Source organism: Styela clava, chromosome 6, assembly GCF_964204865.1.
Source record: "Styela clava chromosome 6, kaStyClav1.hap1.2, whole genome shotgun sequence".
Lineage (NCBI taxonomy): Eukaryota > Metazoa > Chordata > Ascidiacea > Stolidobranchia > Styelidae > Styela > Styela clava.
Window position 1 is genome coordinate 12,125,211 of NC_135255.1, and position 25,163 is coordinate 12,150,373.

At 32.8% G+C, this 25,163-nt stretch overlaps 1 protein-coding gene across 6 annotated transcripts in view; it reads left to right on the forward strand.

Moving 5' to 3' along the window:
- The window catches only part of LOC120331339 (TOG array regulator of axonemal microtubules protein 1-like), a 46,998-nt gene extending 21,849 nt beyond the window's left edge, over positions 1–25,149 (forward strand). For 4 of the 6 annotated variants that reach the window (XM_039398414.2, XM_078113613.1, XM_078113609.1 and 1 more), the window contains 25 exons: positions 709–801; positions 1,840–2,145; positions 3,697–3,803; positions 4,297–4,950; positions 5,436–5,563; positions 5,977–6,051; positions 6,662–6,754; positions 7,139–7,234; positions 10,629–10,818; positions 11,323–11,539; positions 11,812–11,853; positions 12,702–12,818; positions 13,923–14,099; positions 14,178–14,295; positions 14,646–14,710; positions 15,028–15,233; positions 15,969–16,067; positions 16,759–16,901; positions 16,998–17,118; positions 17,582–17,746; positions 18,377–18,553; positions 19,205–19,336; positions 20,297–20,507; positions 21,269–21,355; positions 21,838–25,149. In XM_039398414.2, the coding sequence (XP_039254348.2) occupies positions 709–801; positions 1,840–2,145; positions 3,697–3,803; positions 4,297–4,950; positions 5,436–5,563; positions 5,977–6,051; positions 6,662–6,754; positions 7,139–7,234; positions 10,629–10,818; positions 11,323–11,539; positions 11,812–11,853; positions 12,702–12,818; positions 13,923–14,099; positions 14,178–14,295; positions 14,646–14,710; positions 15,028–15,233; positions 15,969–16,067; positions 16,759–16,901; positions 16,998–17,118; positions 17,582–17,746; positions 18,377–18,553; positions 19,205–19,336; positions 20,297–20,507; positions 21,269–21,355; positions 21,838–22,055 (4,037 nt within the window). In that variant the 3' untranslated portion in view covers positions 22,056–25,149. The remainder of the gene's footprint in view (positions 1–708; positions 802–1,839; positions 2,146–3,696; positions 3,804–4,296; positions 4,951–5,435; positions 5,564–5,976; positions 6,052–6,661; positions 6,755–7,138; positions 7,235–10,628; positions 10,819–11,322; positions 11,540–11,811; positions 11,854–12,701; positions 12,819–13,922; positions 14,100–14,177; positions 14,296–14,645; positions 14,711–15,027; positions 15,234–15,968; positions 16,068–16,758; positions 16,902–16,997; positions 17,119–17,581; positions 17,747–18,376; positions 18,554–19,204; positions 19,337–20,296; positions 20,508–21,268; positions 21,356–21,837) is intronic. The other 2 variants (XM_078113610.1, XM_078113612.1) reach the window with 2 other exon arrangements.
- The last annotated feature ends 14 nt before the right edge of the window (positions 25,150–25,163 follow it).

The following is a 25,163-nucleotide window of genomic DNA, read 5'->3' on the forward strand; positions in this document are numbered from 1 at the left end:
GTAATCTAAGAGGCTTTACACAAAAGTTATGTTTCATCCAGAATATCTTCCAAATTAACCTGGATTCTGTTATTTGGGTGTCACCCTATATATTGTTTACTATAAGAATTGATGAATATTTCTGAAGGAAGTATAGAACAAGTGCAGTGCAATAAAAGTATACGCTTGGGATCAGAGTAAACAAGGTTTTGTAGTGTTCCACTTTTTATGACCCTGTCGTAATCAATCATGTCTTCAAAACTTACCTCAATTTTTAACGATTTTTTATATTCTCTGGATTGACATATTCAGTGAACCTCGTAGGCCACCGCACATTTACATCACTATTCATTTTTTTCAACCGATTTATTGGTTTTGTAATAAACTAGGATGCCGTTGGATAAGATCAAGTGCTCTTGAGAATTGGCTCCCTTTTGCCTTCTCATCTGAAGTGCCTTTCACATAGCACTCGGCTGCTTCGGGACATTGAATCATACTATGCCATTCGATTTGAAATTTCTGACAGAATTTGGCGCTTATTCTATATTAAATGTTATTGCCCCTATATTTTGTAACTTAAATTGAAATAATTGCATTACATCATTATATCAATACACAAAATGTTTATTTTTTCTTACTAAATAAGCCAAATAGCATTTTCTAAGATAACGACAATTTTAAAATTGCCTCGAGTGTTTTTATTATTTTTTTTTCAACCTTTTAAATCAGGCTCAAGTGCTTCGGGTGGTTATCTGGAAATTCATCAACGCAAACAAGCAAATGCTATCAATAAAGAACCACTAACTAACGTCGGCACTCCAGGTCTGTTTCTGAGTAAACGATTAATATAGCATTATGGTAGTGGTAATTCTACTTATTGATACCAATTTCAATTATCTTGGAACTTTAATTTACGGCGTAACTTTTTTAATGACTTTACTTCAAAGAATGATCTGCACATCCACTCCTGATATATGTTTAGAGTTATTCATTTTTGGAGGACTGGATTCTTCTGGTTCAGCATTGCCTACTCAATTTTTTACATCCCAGATTTAGCAGTTCCTTTTGTTTCGATGCTATCTAATAATCCAATATTTTTAAGAAAATTTGGTACTCATGTGGTATGTGAATCAATATGGCGGACATTGAAACGTAGTATATGTACCAGGTTAGGTTTAGGCCATAATTTCAGGTACAAATACTATGGGAGTCACTTGGCTAGCCCCCGAATTCTCAATAGAACTGAAATAAGGAAAAATGGAATGAAATTATGGCCTAACCCGGTACACATACTACGTTCTGGTGTCCGCCGTCTTGGTTCACATACTACCGGAACGTCGAAAATTTGATGTACGGTATTTAACAATACAATATTGATGAAGTCCCGCTGTCCATTAGCACAAATGTATATCTGTAATATTTCGTCTGACCAAAAACAGGCTTCTTCAGACAAGCTGTTTTTTGTATTGTTTGTTGAATAGTATGGTCATATTTATTCCTGCCACATCATCCTTGCATTATACACATACAGATACACTAGCGCAAAGGCATTGAGGAAGGATTGGGAGTTAGTCTCGCATAACCTGTAGCTGTACTGGTAAAAATATTGTCCTCGCATTATACACATACAGATACACTAGCGCAAAGACATTGAGGAAGGATTGGTAGTTAGTCTCGCATAACCTGTACTGTTAAAAATATTGATAGCCTTTTATATCACCAACCTTTGGTCTCATACTTAAATTGTAGCAAAACAACCTCATTCTCTAATTTAGTCAATTAATAAATTATGATTAGAAGCATTAGATTTTAAATTTACACCTGAAAAATTTTCAAGTATCACTAAATATTGTTTCACAGTTCGCCATCGTAAACAATTGGAAGGAGAGTCTGTTGGTTTACATTCCGCTCCACAAATGGGTCGAAATATGAGTTTATCTGGCGGTGGGGGCTATCAACCATCATTTGGAGCAAATGACGTCTCTGCAAGGAACTCAAGAACGAACCTAACTTCTGTGAAGCCACAGAATGATGTTCTTTCTAATTCGTGTCCTACTACCTTCTTCGATGAGAATAACCAAGTGAAACGGTTCCAGCAATCTCCCAGACGTTCTCCACTTGCGTCAATGTCAAATGAACCTTCTTCAGGACAAAGATCAGTGAATGGTAAATTATATAAAAAGATGACTGTTTTTTTTAACTTCAAAATTGAACATTGAGTGGTGGGATGAAGAGACTTTTGAATCCGTAATATTATCTTTTTTCTTGGGTTCCAAAATTGAAACAAACAACAATATGTTGTAAAAAATTCATTACCAGAAATAGGTTGTATCCTAGAGTGTGTTGTATGTAGTTGACAAATGTATGTAATTGACAAATTAATAGTACATGAAAAAACAATATAATGCTGAAAAAAGTTAATAATTTATTGGCTCCCCGTCCATTTACCAATCCAAGTCTGGTATGGGAATAGTTAACCAGCTATCCATTACATATACGCGGACTAAATGGTTGAGAAAACTGTAAATAAATGTACGTTATTATGTGTATCTACCATGGCGAGGATTCTTCTTACACATAAAAAACCCAACATGATTCGAAAATGTGAACCTGGATAAGTCCCATGTGATAGCAATTGTGTTCCTTGCGCTTCGAGTCAATTGATCTCATTGAAAAATATTGACATTTGACAATATCTAATACTAATGAATAGCTTTTCAATTATGATGTCATTATATAGATTTGTACCCACTATTTCAATAATTGCTTGCAAATATTTGAAAACACCAATATGAAACTCACACTAGACCATTGCACTATCTTGTGAAACTCTTTCGGAAATTTATCAAATCTGTCACAAAATTCAATTCTTTTCTTTATATTGAAAGGAATAACCACAAGTTCGGTTCTGTTACACCCATGATCATTCATTTTCTCATTCATATTTTTGTTCAAACAATTTTTTTATTTGCTGATTACCAACTGTCATGTGTACACACACATGTACTACAATGGCAAATTCTACCGCCCAAAAATTATCCAATGCCAAGTATAGACCAAAGAATTATGCATCTAATGACATGATTTTATCTTTAGCCTTTGCATAATCTATAGATGAACATTACCTGAGAACTTAGATACTAAGCCTAATTATAAATGGGTGTGAAATGCTATATTCTGCAGGAGACTTTGATTTCGATTTGGGCATTCATTAATGATTATGAATCATACAGAGGGACCCAAAAAAACAAAACCTATGAATTTCTCCTAATTTTATGGAAATGAAAAAAATTTATTTAACACATGACTTTCCTTCTGTTCATGTTTCAGTAATCTAGAGCGTTTTGCACAAAAATTATGTTCTCCCTAGAATAGGTTCCAAATGACCTGAGTTGTGTTTTTTTAGTCACCCTGTATTATTAAATTTTAAGTGAGATTTTCATTTGCTTCTCAAATAGGTAAGATAATTCATTTCTTAGTAAATATTCTTTGAAATTTTATTTTTAAAAATTCTAGAATATTATCATCCTATTCAGAATTTTAAATTGGATCTGATACAAAAGCATTCTTTACCTACATAGTACATACTGCATTTTATTTTGAATCACAACTACATTGCTTGGATATTTGAACACTTATGTAATGCTCTTCAGTAATTTATTTTGCATTTCAAGCAAGTTGTCAAATATCAAACAAACTTTTATCTTTGTCTCTCAGATGGGATAATAAATGAACCGGAATCTCCTATTCATCTCAAGCCACAGTTGGCAAGATTATCTGCTAAACGGAGGGGCAGTCCTAATGGAAATAAATTGGAAAATCAGGTTTGTATGTGGAATATTCAAAAATTCATATAATAGAAGTTTGATTATGCTTGAAGTTTAGTATGATGATTATGCTCCAGATATTTGTACACTGATATTGAGGAAAAGATGGTTATATGGTAAAACGTGTTAAATCCACTTTCATTCTGCAGAAACAAACTCAACGTTATGCCGAATCAGAAAGATGGCCTTCAAAAAAAAAAAATTGTAGCTTCACATAGATAACAAACAAAAGCTGCTTGTACATGTCCCCTTTAGTAAGCAAAAGGTTGAATGAACGTCATATAAAAACACATTTTCTGTTTTGCGAGAACCCTAAGTATGATAGATTACTGGTTGATCATGTAAGAAAGATATACCAGATTATGCTTTGGTTAAAAAAATTTGGTAACTAAAGATCTTATTATCTTCACAAAACGATATGTCACCATAGTTCCACTAGATTCTATGATGAAAATGGTGACTAAAACTGTTTTTTCCTTATTTACTCTAGCTGAACGTACAAACTCCTCTGAAATTGAAGAATTCAGCATCACCAAGACTAGACAGAATAGCAGATAACCCAACCGTTCAAAACGTGCGACCTCTCATTAAACAAAATCGTAACCACACTGATGCAAAACTAAACAACAGTTATTCTGACTTGTTGGACTCTTCACTATCCAATGGGGGTATACCACACACAAGTGGATATACACCTTCAGGCCTACAGCAATCAAATCCTGGTCTAAATAGCACAGTACCTATGGCAGTGATAAGGCATCCTGCTCACCAAATGAAGGCAACAAGTGGAAATACGAGTTCAGTTAGAAACCCTCCAAGCAGTTTCAATTTTTCAGCAGATTTAACAAATGATGCTAATAATAACGATCTATCTCGTAATAGTAAAAAAGACTACGTTCCTAGTAAATATACTCTCGATAATTATGCCCAAGGATCGGATTCAAATTCATCATCTCAGCTAAAATTAAGGTCCAAATCAGACTCGCATGCACCTGTTAAAAACTCGCAAAGTTTGCCATACGAGCCTTTTTCTCATTCTGAAGTTATTACACACCCAAGACTTCTGCAGAAGACTTCATCACCAATACAGAGTGAAACACCGAGGACAGCACCTCATGCTGGAGTGCGGGACGAAGATATTCCGGTGAGTATATTAAACATTGGGTTGAGTGCTTTGCCATATGTTTTAGATGTACTTTTACTTGCTAAACTGCTGTGATTACATATAAATGCCTTATTATTAAATTATAGTAATTTTTCAGTCGAAAACAATTTCTCTGAAAATGGTAGACACTGATCAGTGGATAAATAGAGATTTATAATAACAACATAAAATAAAACTTTTTCGCCTAAATTTTAGTAAACCTATTGCACAATACAAAACTTATAGATTTGAAGGGGTTTGATATTATTACTAGTGTGTACTAAATAACTGTGATGATATCGATAGGAATATCAAATATTGAAATTTTCTTCGAATATTCCCTGGTCGAGCATTGCCTACATCATGTGTAATTTCACTGATGGAAGTTTGCAACTTCCTCAGCCAAAATCCATACAAGCTTAGGTTAGAACTATTACAAATTCCCATTTTTTTAATGAGTTCTATAATGTTTTACGTGGTACAAGGCATCATCAATGGACCGAATTAGACAGAGTGCTCAGAAAAAACGCAATCAAATGCAAAGAAGTTTATCGAGTGGAAAAGAACTCAATACAATGGGAATGTCTGGATTGGATGGAAGTTATTTATCAGGGTATGTTTCATGCTATAATGTTTCAAAACGGTCTTATCTTATTGTTTTTGTGAGTTTAGCATTAGTATTCACATTCAGTAATAATAGTTATGGGGCGGTGGCGGAGTGGTTGAAGTGTTTTATTCAATCGTGACTGCATTGCAGGTTCAAATCCCATCCACACCACCTCGGAAATGGTGTGATAAGTTGTGTCGAACCAGAAAATATTCTGGCCAAGATTTTTTTGCAGAGCCTCGGTCTGAGCAACAATCATTATCAAATTGGACCTGAGGAATAAAAACTTTCAACTAAAATTACCCAATCAATTGATTCTTGATGTTATTATTCAAATTAAACTTTAAATTTTTAGAATTGGATTGTTTTCATGTTTTATAATTGTGTATTCGAATTATTTTTTTCACTTGTTTTTTCAGTCAACCAAGCGGGCGATCAACAGCTCCAGAAACCGGAAGTTCTAATAGCAGTATTCTATCTCCAATAAGTAACAAGTGAGAAAATAACTTTTTCTTTATATTTTCAAAATTTTTTAAAACCATGAATGTCCTCTTCCTTCGTGGTTATAATATTAATAGCTATAAAGCACTGCAGATGTGATTCTTTTTTTAATTCAATTTTCATGAAAAGCTTTAAATTAAAGTAACCGATTGTAATTTTGATAATCTGGAATTTCCTTAATATTTTTTTGGTTTTATAATTTTTGAGGATATTTAAAGCTATCTTTTTACATTAAGTTACAATTACGATATGGTTTAAATTGCTTTAAATTATTTATAAATTCAATTTATAGAATCATTCTGCACATAGTATGGGAGCATTTACTCTAATTACACTGTTTTTGTATTGCGTGTTTACAAATTATCTGAAACGGAAATGTATATGAATGTCACGGACACATCTTTCATAATTGTGGTTTATTATTATAAAAGCATTGACAAGCATAACCATGTTTCGCGGTTACTTGCACACGAAAAAGATATTTTTTTTGCCGCTGTTCATCCACGTCACTTGGCAATATCTTTCCAATTATATGTTAAGAGAGCGGTATGGCTTTTTGCCGACTTGAGATAGAAGAATGTTAACTAGTTTTTGTTCAACTAGGACAAACAGCCACTCCTCTTCACCTATTCAGTCGACAAGCCGTGACAGCTTAGAGAATATTTTCATTAATGGATTTCAATCCACACAAAATAGGTACGTTCGTCTATATGTGTAAACGCACCGTCAGTTTTTTGAACCAATCCCAAAATTTTTTATTTTATTTGGGACTTATCCAATTTGACGATTATTTGGCCTGGATCACTGGCACCCTTTACCAAGATTAACCTCACTTTACCATGAAAAAACAGTGAATATGATTGTTTTCTTAAAAAATTCCATGAAGTAATGCCAATTGATTTTATCGCACTCTTTAAATTTCTGAAAATTCTTTAATTTCATTGAAAAAAAAATTAAATTTTTGATCAAATGCTTGTGTGTTTTTTTATATTTTGCATGCAAAATTACACTTTATTAATTGTAGTGCACCAACACCAATATAATAATGATTATTTTGTCATCAAATTTGATAATTTATAGACGTTCATCACGTTCTGATAGTGAGCCTTCATCCACTTACTCCACTGACACGGGTTATATGAGCACTGTTATTGATCCCAGAAGAATGAGAAAAGGGTAGGTCACTCGTAATTTCAAAGTTTTTGTAGCAATTTACTAATCCTGTAGTAATCAATTCCAAAATTGTTTGGATCTTTTCAATTTTATACTAAAATTAATTTGGATGTAGAAATTTATATCCAAATATGAATTCTGTGATAATTTATGATTTTACATATATTTTAATTTTGCTTCACTGAAATGATGTCAATTAGTGATGATGATTTTTTTTTCAATTTTCGAAATCAATTGCCATCATATTCGATATACCGTACAATGTGATTCAAAAAACATCTATGAAAATGATGAAACTTTATTTAACGCCTAACTTGTATTTGTGTATAATTTGACCGAAAAATCTCAGTAATCCAGTACACTTTATACAAAAGTTATATTCTTTTTAAATATGCTCCATATGATATGACTGAGTGTCTGCTTTTTTTGGATCAATCTGTATTATTCTTGCCAAAGTTGAAGTTCTTGTCCAGTTCTATAGTCTTGTTTTCACTATTTAATGCATGTAAATAATAAACAAATTAATAAATGTTATTTGAAAATGCTATATATAACTGTAAAAGTATCCCCTCTTGATTAAAATCAGTATTGTTTATAAATACATACCGTACATACTTTATTATTAATAAAGCATGATATTTTCAGCAATATAATTGAAAATTTGATAACAAAGGTAAATATAGGATAATAACATGCGCTGAAATTTGAATATAACTTTTCACAATCGTGGGAATGATAAAACTTTTTTAAATTATATGTCCTGAAATATAATATTGTTGTACTATTCAATTATATTTAACAATAGACGTGAAATTGAACTTGGTAAGCTACTACAGTAGTAGAACTAGTTTAAATCATGGGGCCTGCTTACTAGCAGGTGTAATGTTATTTTTGTAACCCTCTTGATGCGGATATAGACTGTCGACAGATCGTAATTACCCCCCACACCGTAGCCGCAGTTCATTTTATCTTGACTCGCCACTATTGTCATTTTATTTCGCTACAATGTGACATTCCTATATTTCTATAGTCTTGTTGTTCTATCATGCCATATCTATTATATTTGCAAAAAGCTAGGACGTCTGAGAACAATTGAATTCGTGTTACGAGCTAAAATGATAAAAAGATAAACCAATCCAATTGTATTGTTGTCTCTCGTTCTATTGTTATCTGCTCCGACTCTACTCAGAACACTCACACTCCTTGATATATCGAATGCCAATTTTTCATGTTGGCAACCTATTAAGACTATAATAACAATAGTGTTGTATTCTATCATATTTATATATGAATCATATTTAATCAAGCATGATAAGATGATGAAATATTTTAATAACTATAAGTTATTTTTAGACTCTTTATTATAGATCAAATACTTTGTAATAACACAATAGTTGAAATAATTTGCAGTCTCTAAAATTAGATTTATAATGTACTATTTTTATTGTTATTTATTTCGAATTCGGACATATTTATTAGTTCTGTATTTTGAGAAAACTTGGAACAGTCAAAATACTGATATGGTTAAACTCAAATACACTAGTCCACCCAGAACAAAGGGAATTTATTTGCTACAATTCTGTTTTTTGCATACCCAGTATTTCCCTATATCAAAATGAACATTTATAGGCAGCGACAGTATAAAACGTCAACACAAACTGTCAATATACAGTTTTTTATTTCATTGTCACCGATATATAAGTAAGTCAATAAAACACTCAAATTTCTAGTAACTATAATATGAGACTAATTAAATCTGGCTAAATTGTTAGCATCATAGTCATCAAACATGTCACAGAACACATGTTTTTTCTTAGATTTCCATCGAAAAATATTTGAAAAATCCATGCCGCTCTTTTTTGAATGTATTCATATTTTTTATTGTGATGTCTGTACTGCTTCCACAAAGACTAATATATACTGGTAATTTGAAATGGCAGATAAATTTGAAAGAATTGCAGTGCAGTTATTGCATCTGATTACTTATATTCCACAAGCTTATATTAATAATAAATCTTTATTTGGCATCTTAATTACCCAATAAACCAGCGGTGTCCATCCCTGTTTAAATCAGTCTTCCCTCATTAAACAGTCATTAAATGGAATGGCATTATGCATGAAAACATTTTACAGGCATTATAATTTTCCCAGTTTAAAATCAAATATTGAATTTAAACTTGAATCATGCTTGGAGATTGCATAACTTGAAGCAAAAATAGTCTGGTTAACCTTGATCAAGGGAATCGGATTTTGTTTATGCAAGCTATTAGGCAAAACAAACTCAATGAAGTGCCCTAAACCTCTCAAGTAAATTGATGTTTTATCAAGCTTACCGTATATCAGCAGTCGTTGCACAATTATATCACCATGTATTGATCTTCTCTCTATCAGAATCAACAATACCCATCCTATTGTGTTAGATTTTGTTGACTTATCCCAAGTACAATGCGTATATCAAGTTCTTAGTGTTTATCTGGTTGGGGTTTCCACCAAGTAACATGTAGTTATCTAGCATTGTACTCAGAACTTGTATATCCTTATTGTGACTATTTGAAAATTTTATAATGAAAACTCTTTTCTCAAGGAGAATTTTAATGGGATATATTGAGATTTGATTTCTATTTTTTGTTGGTGAGATATGGGAAGTGGCGTAAGTGTCAGTATGCCAACTTTTATGAAACAAAAACAATGTTCTATTCAGTTGAAAAAGTAAGTTTTATAAAGAAAATTAGCAATTTTTTTACGAAAGATTAGGAAGTGTTTAAACTGTAAGGATATAGTTTGTAATTTGTTATACAAGTTCTAAGCAGGTTAGGGTTAGGCCATAATTTTATTTCGATTTTCCTTTTTTTAGTTCTATTACGAGTTTGGGGACTGGTTGTGTTAGCCAAGTGAATTCCCATAGGTACACAACTTGATGTAAAGTGAGCGAACAAAATTAGTTACCTCCATATTGGTACACATACTCATGGAGCGCCAATTTTTGAACTTATAATACCGGTACTCAATATTTGTCTCAAGCCAGTTTCATTGGTTGAAGTGTACAGTTTTAAAAGAATGTTCTATGTAATTCTAAAATCAATTTCTACATTGATAAAACTAATTTTGGCGTTATTTATTAATAGTATTTTCTTGGTAGAAATTTAACTTTTTGTATATATATATATACATTTTTATATGTACTGTTTGAAATATTTGTATACCTTATCTATATACCGCTAATATATTCATTATTTAATTACCGACTTTTTACTGATATAAATCGGGAGAAATACATATTTAAATCTTATTATATAAGTTGTTTTGTTATTTGCATCTTCTTTTCCCATTCATTTTGTATTGCAACTTGATTATATATAGTGAATCGTATTTAGAAGCATTTTGTTTTACATTTTAGCGGGAGAATTGATGTTGATGCCAGTCCGATCATGACAAAGGCTTCTATAGCGCGTCCAGGATCAGGAAAGTCAAATGGTAGTAGTCCATCATTGAATAATGTTTCAGCCTCCTCATCACGAGAAAACACAACCACAGATGCTCCGCCGTTCAAATACAATCCTAATTCTGGAGTGTCATTCAGTTCTAAGGTTTGTGAGATATAATTATTTTATTTGAAAAACTGCTTTCCTTGGATGAATAGATTGACTATGTTGTAATAGTTTGAGATTCTTATATGTTTTTAACCTAGAATTATGAAATTGATTATTTTGGCTTTTTATATTATGATTACATTTTGAAACAGCGTTCTTATGAGTACAAGCCGCCATTAATAGGTAACTGTATGCTACTGTATTTTGAAAGGACTTATTGGTAAACATATTTTAAATTATTGTTGGTTGGATTGTGGGGAGAAAAGCTCTTGTCAGTCGTTAACCTCGGTAGCGCCTTGCACTAATATTAGTCCAATAATTAACTCTTAACGAACAGTTTGTGACACTTTTATGACTTCTTTATTAGCATCCGATGACTTCAATCGAAGAATTACAGCAAAGACCAGACCCTCAATTTATATGCTAAATTACCAAGCAATGAGAATCGCGCTTTTCCGAAAATTCTGAATTTTCACTCCATTTCCTTTTTGTTCAATACAGAAAAAATCAGATTTGCCAGTCGTCGGTCAGAAGTACATTCTCAGAAGTCCGTCGTCAAGTGAAGCGACCATGATTGCTTCTTCTCCTTCCGCTACTCCTACAAATTCAAACATGAGCTTGGCGATGTCACCTAGTTTATCAGTGTTAAGCAGCAAACCATCAAACACAAGCTTAGGGTCAAATCAGGGGTCACGAGAAAGAAGAAGATCACAAAGAGGTAAAGTTTAACTTAAAAGTGATTGACGAAAAGGCCATGCTTTCCAGATTGGCACGAGGTGTGCCCACCTGTTTGTCGCCAGTTAAAAATGCGGCAGAGATCGCCATGGGGACCAATTAAGTCGCAATTTCGATCCTAGTCCCGCGGAACACTCCAATGAAGCTCGTGGAAGAGCAGTGTTCCGCGGGACACAGTTTGAAAATTGCTGCTGAATACTTTTAAGCACAATGCTTTTTTCTTTTTTCCCAAATTGAATATGATTTTCAATTTAGGAACAACAGACCCAGATGAAGATTTCAACGTAACGGGGCGAGGTATGACATTACAAATAATCTATTATGTATATAATAATAATAATCTACCATATTTATCCATTACACCTTTTGTTGTGCACATAAATAAAGTACTTGAAATATAGGAGTGTCCGAAGGAGTATTTGAGACCCATCTGCTGCATAACGATACATAGTTCACGGTTACTGCACTGGTCAGGGTGTGGTTTTATAATATATAAACAAATAACCGCCAATATTGAAAAAAATGAGTTAACTTTTTATTGAGAAATAATATTCATTGGCCATGTGTAATTCATTGATAAATCAACCCTGTTTAGCAACATCTCAAGAACAACCAAACATGCTCTTTTTTTTTTTTTTTCAAAAATTCTATTTGTTTGTTTTTTGTCCAAATTCCACAAATTCTGTCTCTGTTTTTTTTACTAATGGTGTTTTAGTACTCTCATTCAATTTCATGAATGCGTGAGGAGTGTTTTTTTTTAAGTTACCTTGTGGGTGATTATTGGCATCAACTCAAATGTAATATGATTATGATTTTATAATTTGCATTATGTGTGGTAAACCATAGATAGAGTTGGGGAGATTGTTTTAATATGCATTATTATGTGAGGAATGCTAGCACACTTTTAAAAAAAAAACAGAAGTTAACTTTGATATATATTTTGAAAAAATTTATTTATTTAAGCTTTATTTTTGTTTTGTTTAGGAAAAATATGTCTCTACTGATCCAAATACACTGCATCCTTATGATTAATATCTTTTTTTATGTCTGGACATTGCTTTCAATATTTTTCTCACTGCCGAGTTCTCCCCAGACTGATTGGAGAAACTAAGTTTTGATATGAGATACTTTTTATTTTCTTAAAGCCATTCGTGATACCAGCTCAACGAATCTCTCTGAAGTTCCCGATTATTCTCCAACTCCAAGTAAAGACAGTTTGCAGTGGTCAAATAGCAATGATTCACTTCATCAATATCCACCAGGTTAGTATATATATAGCCTATTATGTGAAGATTGGTTGCTAGCATGCTTACAATCTTTCTTTTTGGACAAATTAGAGGATGTTTTTGGGCGTACATATTTAGTATGTATTCACAAACCATCAGCTCTCAACTTTTCAACAATTTTACGGCTTATGGTGTTTACACCCTTATTGGAAGAAAATACCCTTCTTGTGAAAATATATCATTCACTTTATTTTGTTACATTTGTTAGCATTGCACCCTAAATATTTTGGCTACACCCTATTGTGCCTTCTTTCAGATTTAATTTTTGCAAATTTCCTCTGATGGATTTACAGCCCAAAATTCAGTCTAATACTTGAAATATGTATGTATATTCCATGAAACTTAAAATAAACAGCCATATGAATAACCTACAGAAGTTTATTAATAATGTCTTTGTATAGTTGTTTCTCTTCATTTTCTGTGTTTTGGAACGTGACTTTGTACTTGGCTATTGGAAATAAACATAAATTAAGTCAACAATGTATATATTATCCATTGCCAAGTTTTGTTATTTGTTGGACAAACTCTTATATATAAGCTTCCAATATAGTTGAAAGACATCAGCTGTGACTAGACTATTGTTTTCTTTATAAAGCCGGTATTGAACGATAGATAGACAACAATATCGATATCAATGATATGATACGTTCATAGAAATATGCTAATAAAATTTTCCTTATTTCATAAAGTGGCTAACATTTTTACAACAAAATGTATTCAAACATATTCCATCGATTTGGTTACTGTGGGACTAACTACTTAGCCTTCATCCATTTTGCGCTGTGATGCGAGGATGCTATTTCTGAATTTCTAATTTAAATAAAAAATATTTTTGGATCTATAAATGATTAAAATTGTTTAAATACTATAAAAACTGAACGAAATACTGAAAATGCATAAATTTTTTTTACACCAAAATTACCGGTAATACTAAGAAATAGCACGAATTCAAACAATATAATGGTATAATTATGAAACTAACCAAAATTTGTTTATTTATGTATTTTCCCACTATTTTGCTTTCGAATAATCAGTTATTATTTTAGACCGATTTGATAACAACAATTCCCTTTGTCATAGATGCTGTTTACGGAAAAGCTGTTCAACAGCCTATTACATCATCTGATGTTACACATGAGGAATCGAAACAAAGAGAATCCGTACCTTTGTCGGCTTCGTTACTCGCAAAGCAGTTTAGTAAGAAAGAAGATTTGGAAAAATTCCAGAAAACGAAAAAAGGAAAATCAAGAAATCGTGGTAAGAAAAACTTTTTTTTTCAAATTTTTTAGTAACAAAATATATAATTAAATTTCTTTTTTTTTACCATTTTTTCAGGTTCTAATGAAGATTTACTAGCGAGTGATTTCTCTCATGGCACAAATAATGAAAGCAAATCATCACCTACTAATTTATCAACATCCAACCTGCAACAACCATTGAAGTCTAAGCTCCGGTAAGAAGCACAAAATGCATTTCAATTATAATCTTTGTATTTTTACCATTATTTTATATGTTGCTTTCATGCCATCACTCAAAACAAGACACTAAATAAGGAGCTCCTGATACTATTTTGGAAGGAGCGAAATTTTTCCATTTGGCATTGCCTATGCAATTTTTCACATCTTTGGTTAAGGTAGTACGCAAAGGGTTTAAAACTAAGAATTTTAGCTGTGATATCAACAAGGTACAATATTCCTGCACTGATACAATATTCCTTCTCAAAAAAATTTGGTAATTTTGAAGAACTTGCATGTTGCCAAATACTGATTTTTTTTAACTCAATCAATTTTTCTTTTTCCATAGAAAAACTCGTTCACCGACGTCAACTAAAGTTTCTCCTCCAAAAAAATCAGGAAGCAGAGAATCAAGTATAGTGTTTTTTTTATTTACAGCTTTCATATTTTGCTTGGCACAAAGCTCAGATATTATAATGCAGCGAATTAGTATGTTCATTGGAAATGCCAGGATCTTTCCCATTTGGCATGTAATGTTGACTTTCAATGTTCTATTTTGGCTTTTAATATTCTAATTTGGCTTTTAATATTCTATAATGGCTTTTGATATTATATTTTGGCTTTTAATATTCCATTTGGTCTTTATTTATACTTTCATTGTTCTATTTTGACTTTTAACATTTTTATTTTGGTTATTGATATGAAAATTAAATCAACATTGATCATATCAGGTTCATCAAGAACAACGACTGACGTACTGCCATGCTCAAATCCAGAGACAATGTTGAATGAGGCCATAACCAAAATGCAAACAGCTACTTCTGAGGATTGGGAAGGAATTTATAATCACATTCATACATTACGAAGATTAGCAAATTTCCATCAAGATGTCTTAGGATCGAGAATGCATGAAGTATTTGTCGTGTTATGCACAAATGTAAGAGTAATTTATTGTCTTGAAAAGAAAGAACATATAATATAATAAGGAAATGTACCTTGTATGTCAAGTGTAAGAATAAGCTTGCTATCCCATTACTGAAAACTATACTTTGGCTTTTGTCTGTCCCTACATGAAAAAATATAATATTTTAGGATTGTCAGACTCTTTGTGTCACAAGGTGTTTCACTTAAACAATGACTCTACAGTTTAGCACACCATATTAAGCTAGACGGTGTGGCGAATCATGCTAAGTGCTAGGAATCCGCTGGCCACCTCACCTCTGATTGCCTGCATGGGTTTGCAGGTTCGAATCCTGTATGAATAAATATGTACAAGAAGATAGTTGGACACCTCTTAGCCAGTGCTGATCTAGTCAATGTATCTGAAACATATAACTGGCTAACTAATCCCATACCAACGACTTGAAAATGGGCTCGGGCCGTGGTTCACCATATGACTGAGCTGCCTTATCAGCATTCCTTTCCTTCGTGATAAATGGGTGATTCCTATCCTAGAAATATTCTTGCAATTACGCTGTGACACGCTGCATGGATTTGCAGGTCAAAATCTTGCTGGAATGCTGGTTCATGTAACAGAGCTTAGCAATCTTGGTTACCATTCCATCGCTTTATGATAATTCTGATAACTTTTTGAATCAGGAGGAGTAATTTTTTTTTATTTACTCTAATACTGTCTGTTAGTCTTCATTTTGTTCATCCTATATGTTTTCAGGTTGCAAATCTTCGTTCTCAAGTATCGAGAGCTGCCGTCGTATGTTTGACTGATATTTATGTGCATTTAAGAAAACCAGTAATCGACACAGATATTGAGGTATGAACAGCGAACAGTATTTTTTCTCACTATTTTTACATTTCAATAGACTGGCTTTAATTAAGCAAGGCCATGGATAAGATTATCATAATTTGACTACTACTATTATAACTTGTATTGAATTGTCCAGATTCATAGTCAAGTCCTAGTTTTATTGTTTTCACTAAATACAGATAAAAATTAAATGGAAGCTTAATGACAAAGAAGGTCATTTGAATGGGAATAGAACCGAGAAGCTATGGCATTTCGTTGGAGCTATAGCCAAGCTTACCATATGAAGCTGGCGCCGGTGCTACTAGAGAAATTTCAGAGGCACCAGCTCCTAGTCATCATCTAATTATTTTTTCCCAGCTGTAATTTTATAATGCCATACACAAATAATGAAAATATCCCTTTATTTTTTTTTAAATTTGGTTTCTAATAATCAATTTATAGCTTTAAGTTATATTTGTATATTCAAAATTTTAAAAATTAATTTATAAATTTGTGCTGATGTTGTATGACGGTTTTCTTATCAAAATTATCTATCAATGGCTATAGATCTGGATACGAGATGGAGCGAATGTGATTTCTAACTAGCTCTACAGCCCTGATTAAAACAACGTATTCATCTCTGCTTATAATGTAATGTCATTTTTGCGTCTTGCTCGAATTATGACAAATAGGTAATAATCTTTATTCACTTTTACAGTTGACCACAAAGTCTCTTGTATTATGTCACGGACGAAACACTGGTGCTTTTATGCAAGAAGAAATTTTAAAAGCTTTCCAGTACCTTGTAGGCAACTGTACTGCTGTCAAAGTTCTAAATGCACTTCTTACTGCTGGGGGGAGGTATGGCAGTCAATTTTAAGTTTTTTTGCGGATTTTTGTATTTATCGTTTATTATGTTATGGAAACTAAATTTTGGCAAATTTATTTATTTTTCAGTAATCGTAACAACAGCGTCAGAGATTTAGTATCTCAGTTTGTTTCATTACTCGTTGAAAGAATAAAACCTGGAAAAGCTCTTAGTGGAGTGAAGGATATTACAGACAGAATTTTACCAGCGGTAAGACCATTTATTTCTGTCGGCTATTTTAGCAATATTGGCCGAGATATTCCGCTCCTACTTTTTCGAACGAGAATTTTTTTTGTTGCATAAAAATTTAAACTTCATTGCTAATTAGCACATAGAGAAACTTTGTTACAGTTAATATTTGTGCTATGTCTATTAATACCTTGTTACTAATTATTTCAACCTTTCAGTGTATAATGTTTTTTTTTTGGCATTCCTCCCCTTTTCATTTCCCACCCCCTTCAACATTATTTAAAACTCCAGGCCATGACTCCAAGGGTGTAATAAATTAGCCAAGCAATGTGGAATCGGAAATAGTTTAAATGTTTTACATCATGCTTTCATAAATTTTATTTGTCTCAATAAGGTAAGACTTCCTCACAAAAGCACTGTACAGCAATGACAATAAAAAAACCTTCATTGCAGCAGTAAATATAATTAAAATCTTTCTTTCCAGACTGCTTCATTTATTTCTGATCCATCGCAAGCAACTCGTTATCATGGTCGTTGTATTTTGCAAGAATTGATGACGCATCCAGATTTTGACAAGTGCGTCGACAAATACCTAAACCAAAAGCAAGCTCAAGATGTTAAAGACGCTGTACAGAACATTAAAACGAGGGTAAACGAATATTATAGTTTTACATAAATAGCAATAAACTTCGTAAATGTAATAAAATTAAACGACTGTGAGTACGGATGTGGGTAGCGATAAAATTATTATTATGGGGGTATTTACTATGTGTACATAAATATTGGAATGTTTTTAATGACTTTTAGGTATAAAGTAGAAAGTTTGACGTCCTGACTTAAATTAATGGGCATAGAGCGGAGAAATACATTACAATATACTTTTAGTAATAAAGCTTCTAATTACTTTAATTAATTAATTAACTTCAGCGTTGGACTTAAACAGTGATGGCATTCTAGGGTAAAATCTCTGTTTTGAATCCTATGTCCACCACCTCACCCAGTGTGGTATAAATTGCGTAGGCAATGTCAAATCAGAAAGATACAGGTCTTACAAAACTATAATAGCTTTTTAACTAGCAGTGGGGCTTCACCGTGAAAAAACATATACCGGTAAATACATTGTCAAAAAATTTCCGAAATTCACCCATTTTCAACTGAATTTTGGAAGCAAGGTCACAAATCTGTATCTAAAAGTGAGATATATCGGTAAACTTCAATTCTGCTGTGTGAAATATCATAAGTTTGCTGTATATTAACTAAATTTAAAAAATTCTTACAGGGTATCGGATCAATAGGCTCAGCTGGTACGAGAAACCAAGGAAGTGGAGTGAGAAGAAATGGTTCCACTCGCGGTTTGAGTAGAACTGTGGGAAGTTCAGTAACAGCTGAGAGACTTCCTCAAATCTCTTCGAATTCGAGACGAGGCACACCAGCTAAATCAATTTTTAATGATCAGGTTTGTATTACTGAATCTACTTTACCAAATGATCTTAATCAGAATAAATACTTCATACTGACAGCTATTTAAAATATCTGAATGTATTTCTGTAAATAGAAATTATCTGTAACAATATTATATTGTGAAAGAACAGAAATAAAAAATCAACTGGAATTCGTAAATGATGGAATAGGATCGGCATATTTATCCCGGGGGAGAAAAAAGCCGATAACAGGGCTTAATCAGAGGACGAACTACGACCTCTCATCCGGTTAGCCATAATTGACCAGTGGTTATGTGGACCACCCTAAGGCGGAGGGGAGTCCAGCAATCCTCTTATATATTAAAATACCTAGTTTCGCTTTTAGGGCATTTCTAACATTGACTTTATGTACCATGTTTCATGATAATACGCCCACAAACGAAAGTAAAAGAGTAAATTATTGTCAAAGAATTAAACAAATGACAGTAAATTTGCTTTAAATTAATGAAGTCAACGTCTCATCGGGAATGATACTTGACGCTCGGGTCCCCCTGAGGAAACTCCATGGCCCCCAGGGGGCCCAGTTTGAGATAATCTGGTATAAAGTGGGCACTCATACAAAATGTTTACGAATACCCATGGCCTACAAGTGAACTAAATTTTCATCCTATTTTGATGCCATTTAGGATCAAGAAGAGATAAGGGTGATGTGCAAGAAACTAACAGAGGGTGATGTACCTGCTAGAAAAGAAGGTTTGAGAGAACTGGAAGAGAAAGTTGTGAAAAATCGTCCTCTAGTCGAGGAGAATATTGTCAAGGTATTTATATTAGATTTCCATTTTTATTTTCTTATTTCAATACTCAGTGAGTAATAAGACTGATTGCATATACACGATTACATTGAATTAGTATTTCATATTGGCAGCTATTGACATTGACAATAATTACAACTCAGATTTTCGAATAACATCTTTTTCTGTGAATTAACGCGTATATTCGTTAGCTTTCATTACACATACACATTAGTCTCAACTTCTTCAGGCAAAACAAGATATAAATTATTTCCTGGAAGTGGATTATGTTATTCCTATTTAACTCAGAAAGTTTTTGTGTTTTCAAGCTTTTCATTACCGGTAGTTTAGTTAAAAATTCAGATTCCCTACATTTAGAAATTTATAATAAGGGTCCAGTAGAATCTGAGAATTCGACTACTAAAGTTAGCTTGACCATCTTTGAAATGATATTGAAATTTAAAAATTTCTTTTATCAATTGTCGTTGATACCAGTATTACTGATTTTTTTGAATTTATCAATCTTGCCTGAAGTTTTCCCCAAATATGCAGTAATTACTATTAATTATTTACCTAATTATCAAACAATATTTTCGTAGAATAATTGTCATTTGTACCAGTATTACTGATTTTTTTTCAAATTAATAATCTTGCTTAAAGTTTCCCCCAAATATACAGTAATTACTATTACGGTAATTAATAATCTATTATCAATTATTAATATTTTTCTTGGACTAATTGACGTTGATACCAGTATTACTGATTCTTTGAAAATATTAATCTTGCCTGAAGTTTCCCCAAATATACAGTAATTACTAATAATAAATTGCCTCTTATCAATTAATATTTTTCTTAGCCTAATTGTCGTTGATATCAGTATTACTGATTTTTTGGAAAGTATTAGTCTTGCGACTCTTGCCTCATGTTTCCTCCAAATATACAGTAATTACTATTAATTAATTACATAATTATCATTTAATATTTCAGATTATGGACGGATTACGATCATTGTTAGTTACATCAAATTCCAAGCTTAATGCCCTTGGTTTGGAAACTTTGTTAAAAATTATTCCTGATCTTGGAAATCAGCTTCCACCTTCTGATCTTGTGCCGTCTGTCTGTCGATTACTTGTTTCAAAACACCAGAACACTGCAAGACTTGCTCTGAAATCCGTTAATCAAATGTTGGAGCATATAGGTATGATATGGGATATGAATAGTTTGGGTTTTTATACTTTATTTTGTGAGAGAAGGAAATATAGATGATTTGGTTGTATTTGTAGAATGGCTCTCGATTGATGAGCGATTTGGCAAAGTATGAAAAAAATAACTCGTTATAGTAACATGTTTGGTTGGTTAGTTTGAGTTAGGATAGGATTTACATATTTATCCTGGGGGAGAGGAAAGCCGATAAGATGGCTCAATTATATGCAGAACCACGGCCTCTCGTCTGGTTACCAGTCCATGTCCGGTATGGGATTAGTTAGCCAGTTAATTGTTTTCAGATGCATGGACAGTGGTTACGTGAACCACCCTACGAGGAGTCCAGGAAACCTATGCACATAAATAACCCTGCATGCGATTCAAACCTGCGAACCCATGCAGAGTAATCAGAAGGTGCGGCGGCGAGCATATTCCTAATGCTCTGGTTGATGTGCCACACCGCCGAGCCACTTTCTTAAGTGGAAGCAAATGTTTTGATCAATTTTGGCTGTGAACACATTTTGCTGAGCATCAGGAACATGCTTGACACTGCTACCCTGCGCTTCTAAATTATTATGCGCCGTGAGAACAGTTTTGGCTAGATTTTTCGCCATTGCTGGGTGGGTCACAAAACTACTGACTGGTTGCTTTCAGCTTTTTCCACCTATTGCGTGCATATGGGAAAGTATTTTTTAGATTATTTTTTTTTTGTTCAGATTGGAAAAACAGTATTCCAACTGTATTTTGTTTTTCTAGATCACATGCAACTTCTTCAACAATTTGCTACATGTGCGATGTATTCACCTGGTAAAACAAAGCAAGTATGCATAGAGAAACTGGCAGGTTCGTATTACTATATGTACAATAGGCAAGATCTTTATGAAAAACAAACTCAAAGAATGTGTTAAAATATGCTATTACGTCCGCTGATATTTTGTGGCTTTTTCGATTTGCTTTTATCCAACAGTATGTAAGAAGCTACAAATCCCATTGAAGATGATTACTGACTGATGATAACTTGGGTTCGTAGGGTAGGTAGTTCACGTAACTGTTGGGTACCAATATGGAGGTAACTCCTTTTGTTCGCCTACTTTACATCAAGTTGTGTGAAGGGACTGAAACCTATGGGCAGGGATATATTCACTTGGCTAACACAAACAGTCCCCAAGCTCTCAATAGAATTAAAATAAGGAAAATCGGAATAGAATTATGGCCTTACCCTAACCTGGTAGGCTGGTACACATACCACGGGAGTACCAAAATTCTATCCTATTCCAGTATATTTGTTTTAAAATTGTGAATAATCTAAATCCGATCATTTACAGAATTAGTAACAACTGTCAGTGTGAAGAAACCTCAAGCAGTGGAGAGACACGTACTACCTGTACTTCTCAGTTTAATGTCAGAAAAACACGCCATGAGTTTGAAACGAGAAACGACGATTCTTGCGAAAGCACTTCATGAAGTAATGGGCGATAACCTTCTTCAATACGCAGAAGCTAAAAACGCTAAAACCAAAGTAATTGAAATGTTGGAAAGTTAGCTGAAATGAATGTCGTTACTTTGAGTGTGTCAAAACGATTTATGGTAGTTTCTACTAGCATTGCACTATATTGTTGATTGGCTGTGATGTCAAAGTGACGTGGGCCCCTTCATTTAAACAGGATAAGTCGTTCGCGACATTTCAAAATTCATCAAATCTATATATATCGATATTACCGAGTGTTTTTTATACGTTTCATCGCATTTTAATTGAAAAATTTTGCACTGGACAATTTTGTAAAAACATACATACTATTGGTTAAATTCTGTGAGTTCAAATACCATCCTTTTGAATTAAAATCATGGCAAATACGTCAAATTAACTACAGGTAACATCCTATTTTAAGTATGTCAGCTTTGCAGCATAAACTCTGAATACTTATAGTATTATTATAAGACTATGGGCTCAAATGTATATTTTTTTAAAGGTTTTGATTTTTTTAATATTTTTCCCTCAAATTTTATTTTTGTAGACATGCCTACCAGTAGTTAGTTTACTGACTCATATTACTCTTATCTCTTTTTATTATCGAAAAAATATTTTAATTTTTGAATTTTATTATTTACACTATTTCTTAGTGGTAGTCTACATATTGATCTATAGCTTTTCCTTGTGCAAAAGTTATTATTCGCGCTTATTTCATCGTTCTGATAAAAAAAACGAGAGGAAGCATCCAGAGAATTTCCTTTGTTATTTTATGGCCTGATTTTTTTAATATTTAATTCAAAAAAGAAAAATTGGTATAATTGTTTCAGGCTGGTATTAAATACTTTGATGGTGTGTTATGATGTTACACAAATTTGATGACAATTTTTTTCAAATTTCTGGGCTATTCAACGATAAATATTACTTTTATATCAAGACTTCTCAACCATCTGGTCTCACAATTACCCCACAGCAAATTCCTAAAGTCAAATTCACTCAATCTGGCCGAATGGTCAATGGCCACATTTGGTCATGTATTGGACGAATAAAATCAGTAGCCTATTTACGTAGCTTGAAAAAAAAAATTGTCATTCCATTCAGATGTGTGTCTATGCCATTGGATATTGGAGTATCTATGCCAATATCTACAATCAATATGTGGGCCAATTCAGATAAAATGACCTCCATTGAACTCATTTCTCCCAAGTACCATCCCTAAATTTACTAATAAGTTTAAACTACGGGTTTTCCATTTTGCTTTATTAAATATTTACTACATGGCACAATACAATACAATAGAAGGTTCTTGGTTGTTTCTTTGAGCTACTTATATTTCAGTTGTCAATATTATTACTTTAATTTCTGATTGCATCCTCACTTATTTTTCTCCATGCATAGTGTTAAAATGTGTGCTTATATTTATCATTGTAAAGTATTTCTATTCAAAGTACACTATATTGATTTTTTGTTTTAAATGAAAATAAGCTGAAAGTTAGCATGAAAATAATAGTCATTGATTAAAAATTGCTATCCTATAACCACTATATTCAAATCTTTCGAAAAATTGGCGCTCTAGAAGTATGTGTACTAATATGGTGGTAACTAATTTTGTTCGCTTATTTTACACCAATTTGTATAAAGAGATTGACCCCTATGGACACGGGGTATATTTACTTGGCTAACACAGACAGTCGCTGAACTCTTAATAGAACTAGAATAAAGGAAATCGGAATAAAATTATGGCCTAACCCTAACCTCGCACACACACAAGAAAATTTGTTAGTTCAATAAATCATTTGGTCACAGAATTCGCTCTTTTAACAAATCTTTTAGTGCTTATATATTAAACTAATGGTTGAGCTGTCACAAACAAATTATTAGTGAATGTTCAAAACTATTCTCTGTATAGACAACTATAGTTCAGTATATAATATCTCACCAATTCATAATATAAGTTTCTGTTCATGCTAACAGCAGACAACATACGTCTGAATCCATTTCATAGTACAAACTGAATTATTCATCAGTAGTGATGTTGCTTTATGGAAATTTCAAATTAATTATTTATAAAGCCTGCCAATTTCATTTACATGGCAGATGTCTTAGTTTAGCAATGTAAGATAAATGCTATACCCTATCTGAATGACATCATAGCACAATTATTGTTTCTATAACACAATGCAGCTGTGTGTTGTTAACCCAGCTATGCATTGTGTTCCACTAACTGTGGCCCTAGAATATAAGGTGCCACATCTGCATTAACTATCTGTGGCCCATACGTGGTGGTACATTTGCTTGAGTCATATAATATCTATCTCCCAGAGGTAAAAGTGAAATTCAATCTTTGAATCATGTAAGCATTAAACTCAATGTTGGGTTGTTAGGCAATATAGGATAGGGTTAATGATTGTTGATCTACCGGTATATGCTTTGAGGGTTCATTTAATCCAGTGTTGTTCAAACTTTTTTATCTCCACCCACTTGGCACGGACGAAATTTTTCGTGACCCACACAGAACTAAAATAAAAATAAAGTAAAATTTGAAAATACAGAAAATGTTTAAAAAAAAATTAATAAAATTGACAATGCCTTTAATGAGACTTGCACAAATTATCGAATTTGGCTCTATTACGGTGAAGGTACTGTTTTCAGATCTTTTTCTTTTAACATAGTCAGTGTCGAAATAGGTGTTACCGCAACCCTATTTAGCCCTTTCGCGACCCCCAGTTTGAAGAGACATCATTGATTCAATCTATAAAGCTTAAACTAATTGGGCACTTTTTTCAGATCTTTGAGCAAGTTGGTCAATTTAATTTGATGTAACATGATGCCAACTAATCTCTTTCATTGTGATTAATAACGAGGCCTTAATATCAATTTTTCTATATCTTAGTCAAGAATAACATTGACAACAAATAATGCCAAAGGACCAAGTAATATTAAACAACCCTTTAAACAAACTAGCACTGTTTTCTTCTTAGTATTTCATCCTGATTTCCATTTTCCTTTGTATCGTTAATTTTTGCATCCTCCCTTTTAATTCCAGTTCGTTTGTTGGTTAATTTTTTTTTGTTCACTGTGTTGAATATTGAAAGCGTTTTTCTTTTATTTCTCAAGAAAAAAAGTACTTTTTCTACTTTGTAAAAATATATAATATTTCTGAAAGTTATATCAGTGTTTTAT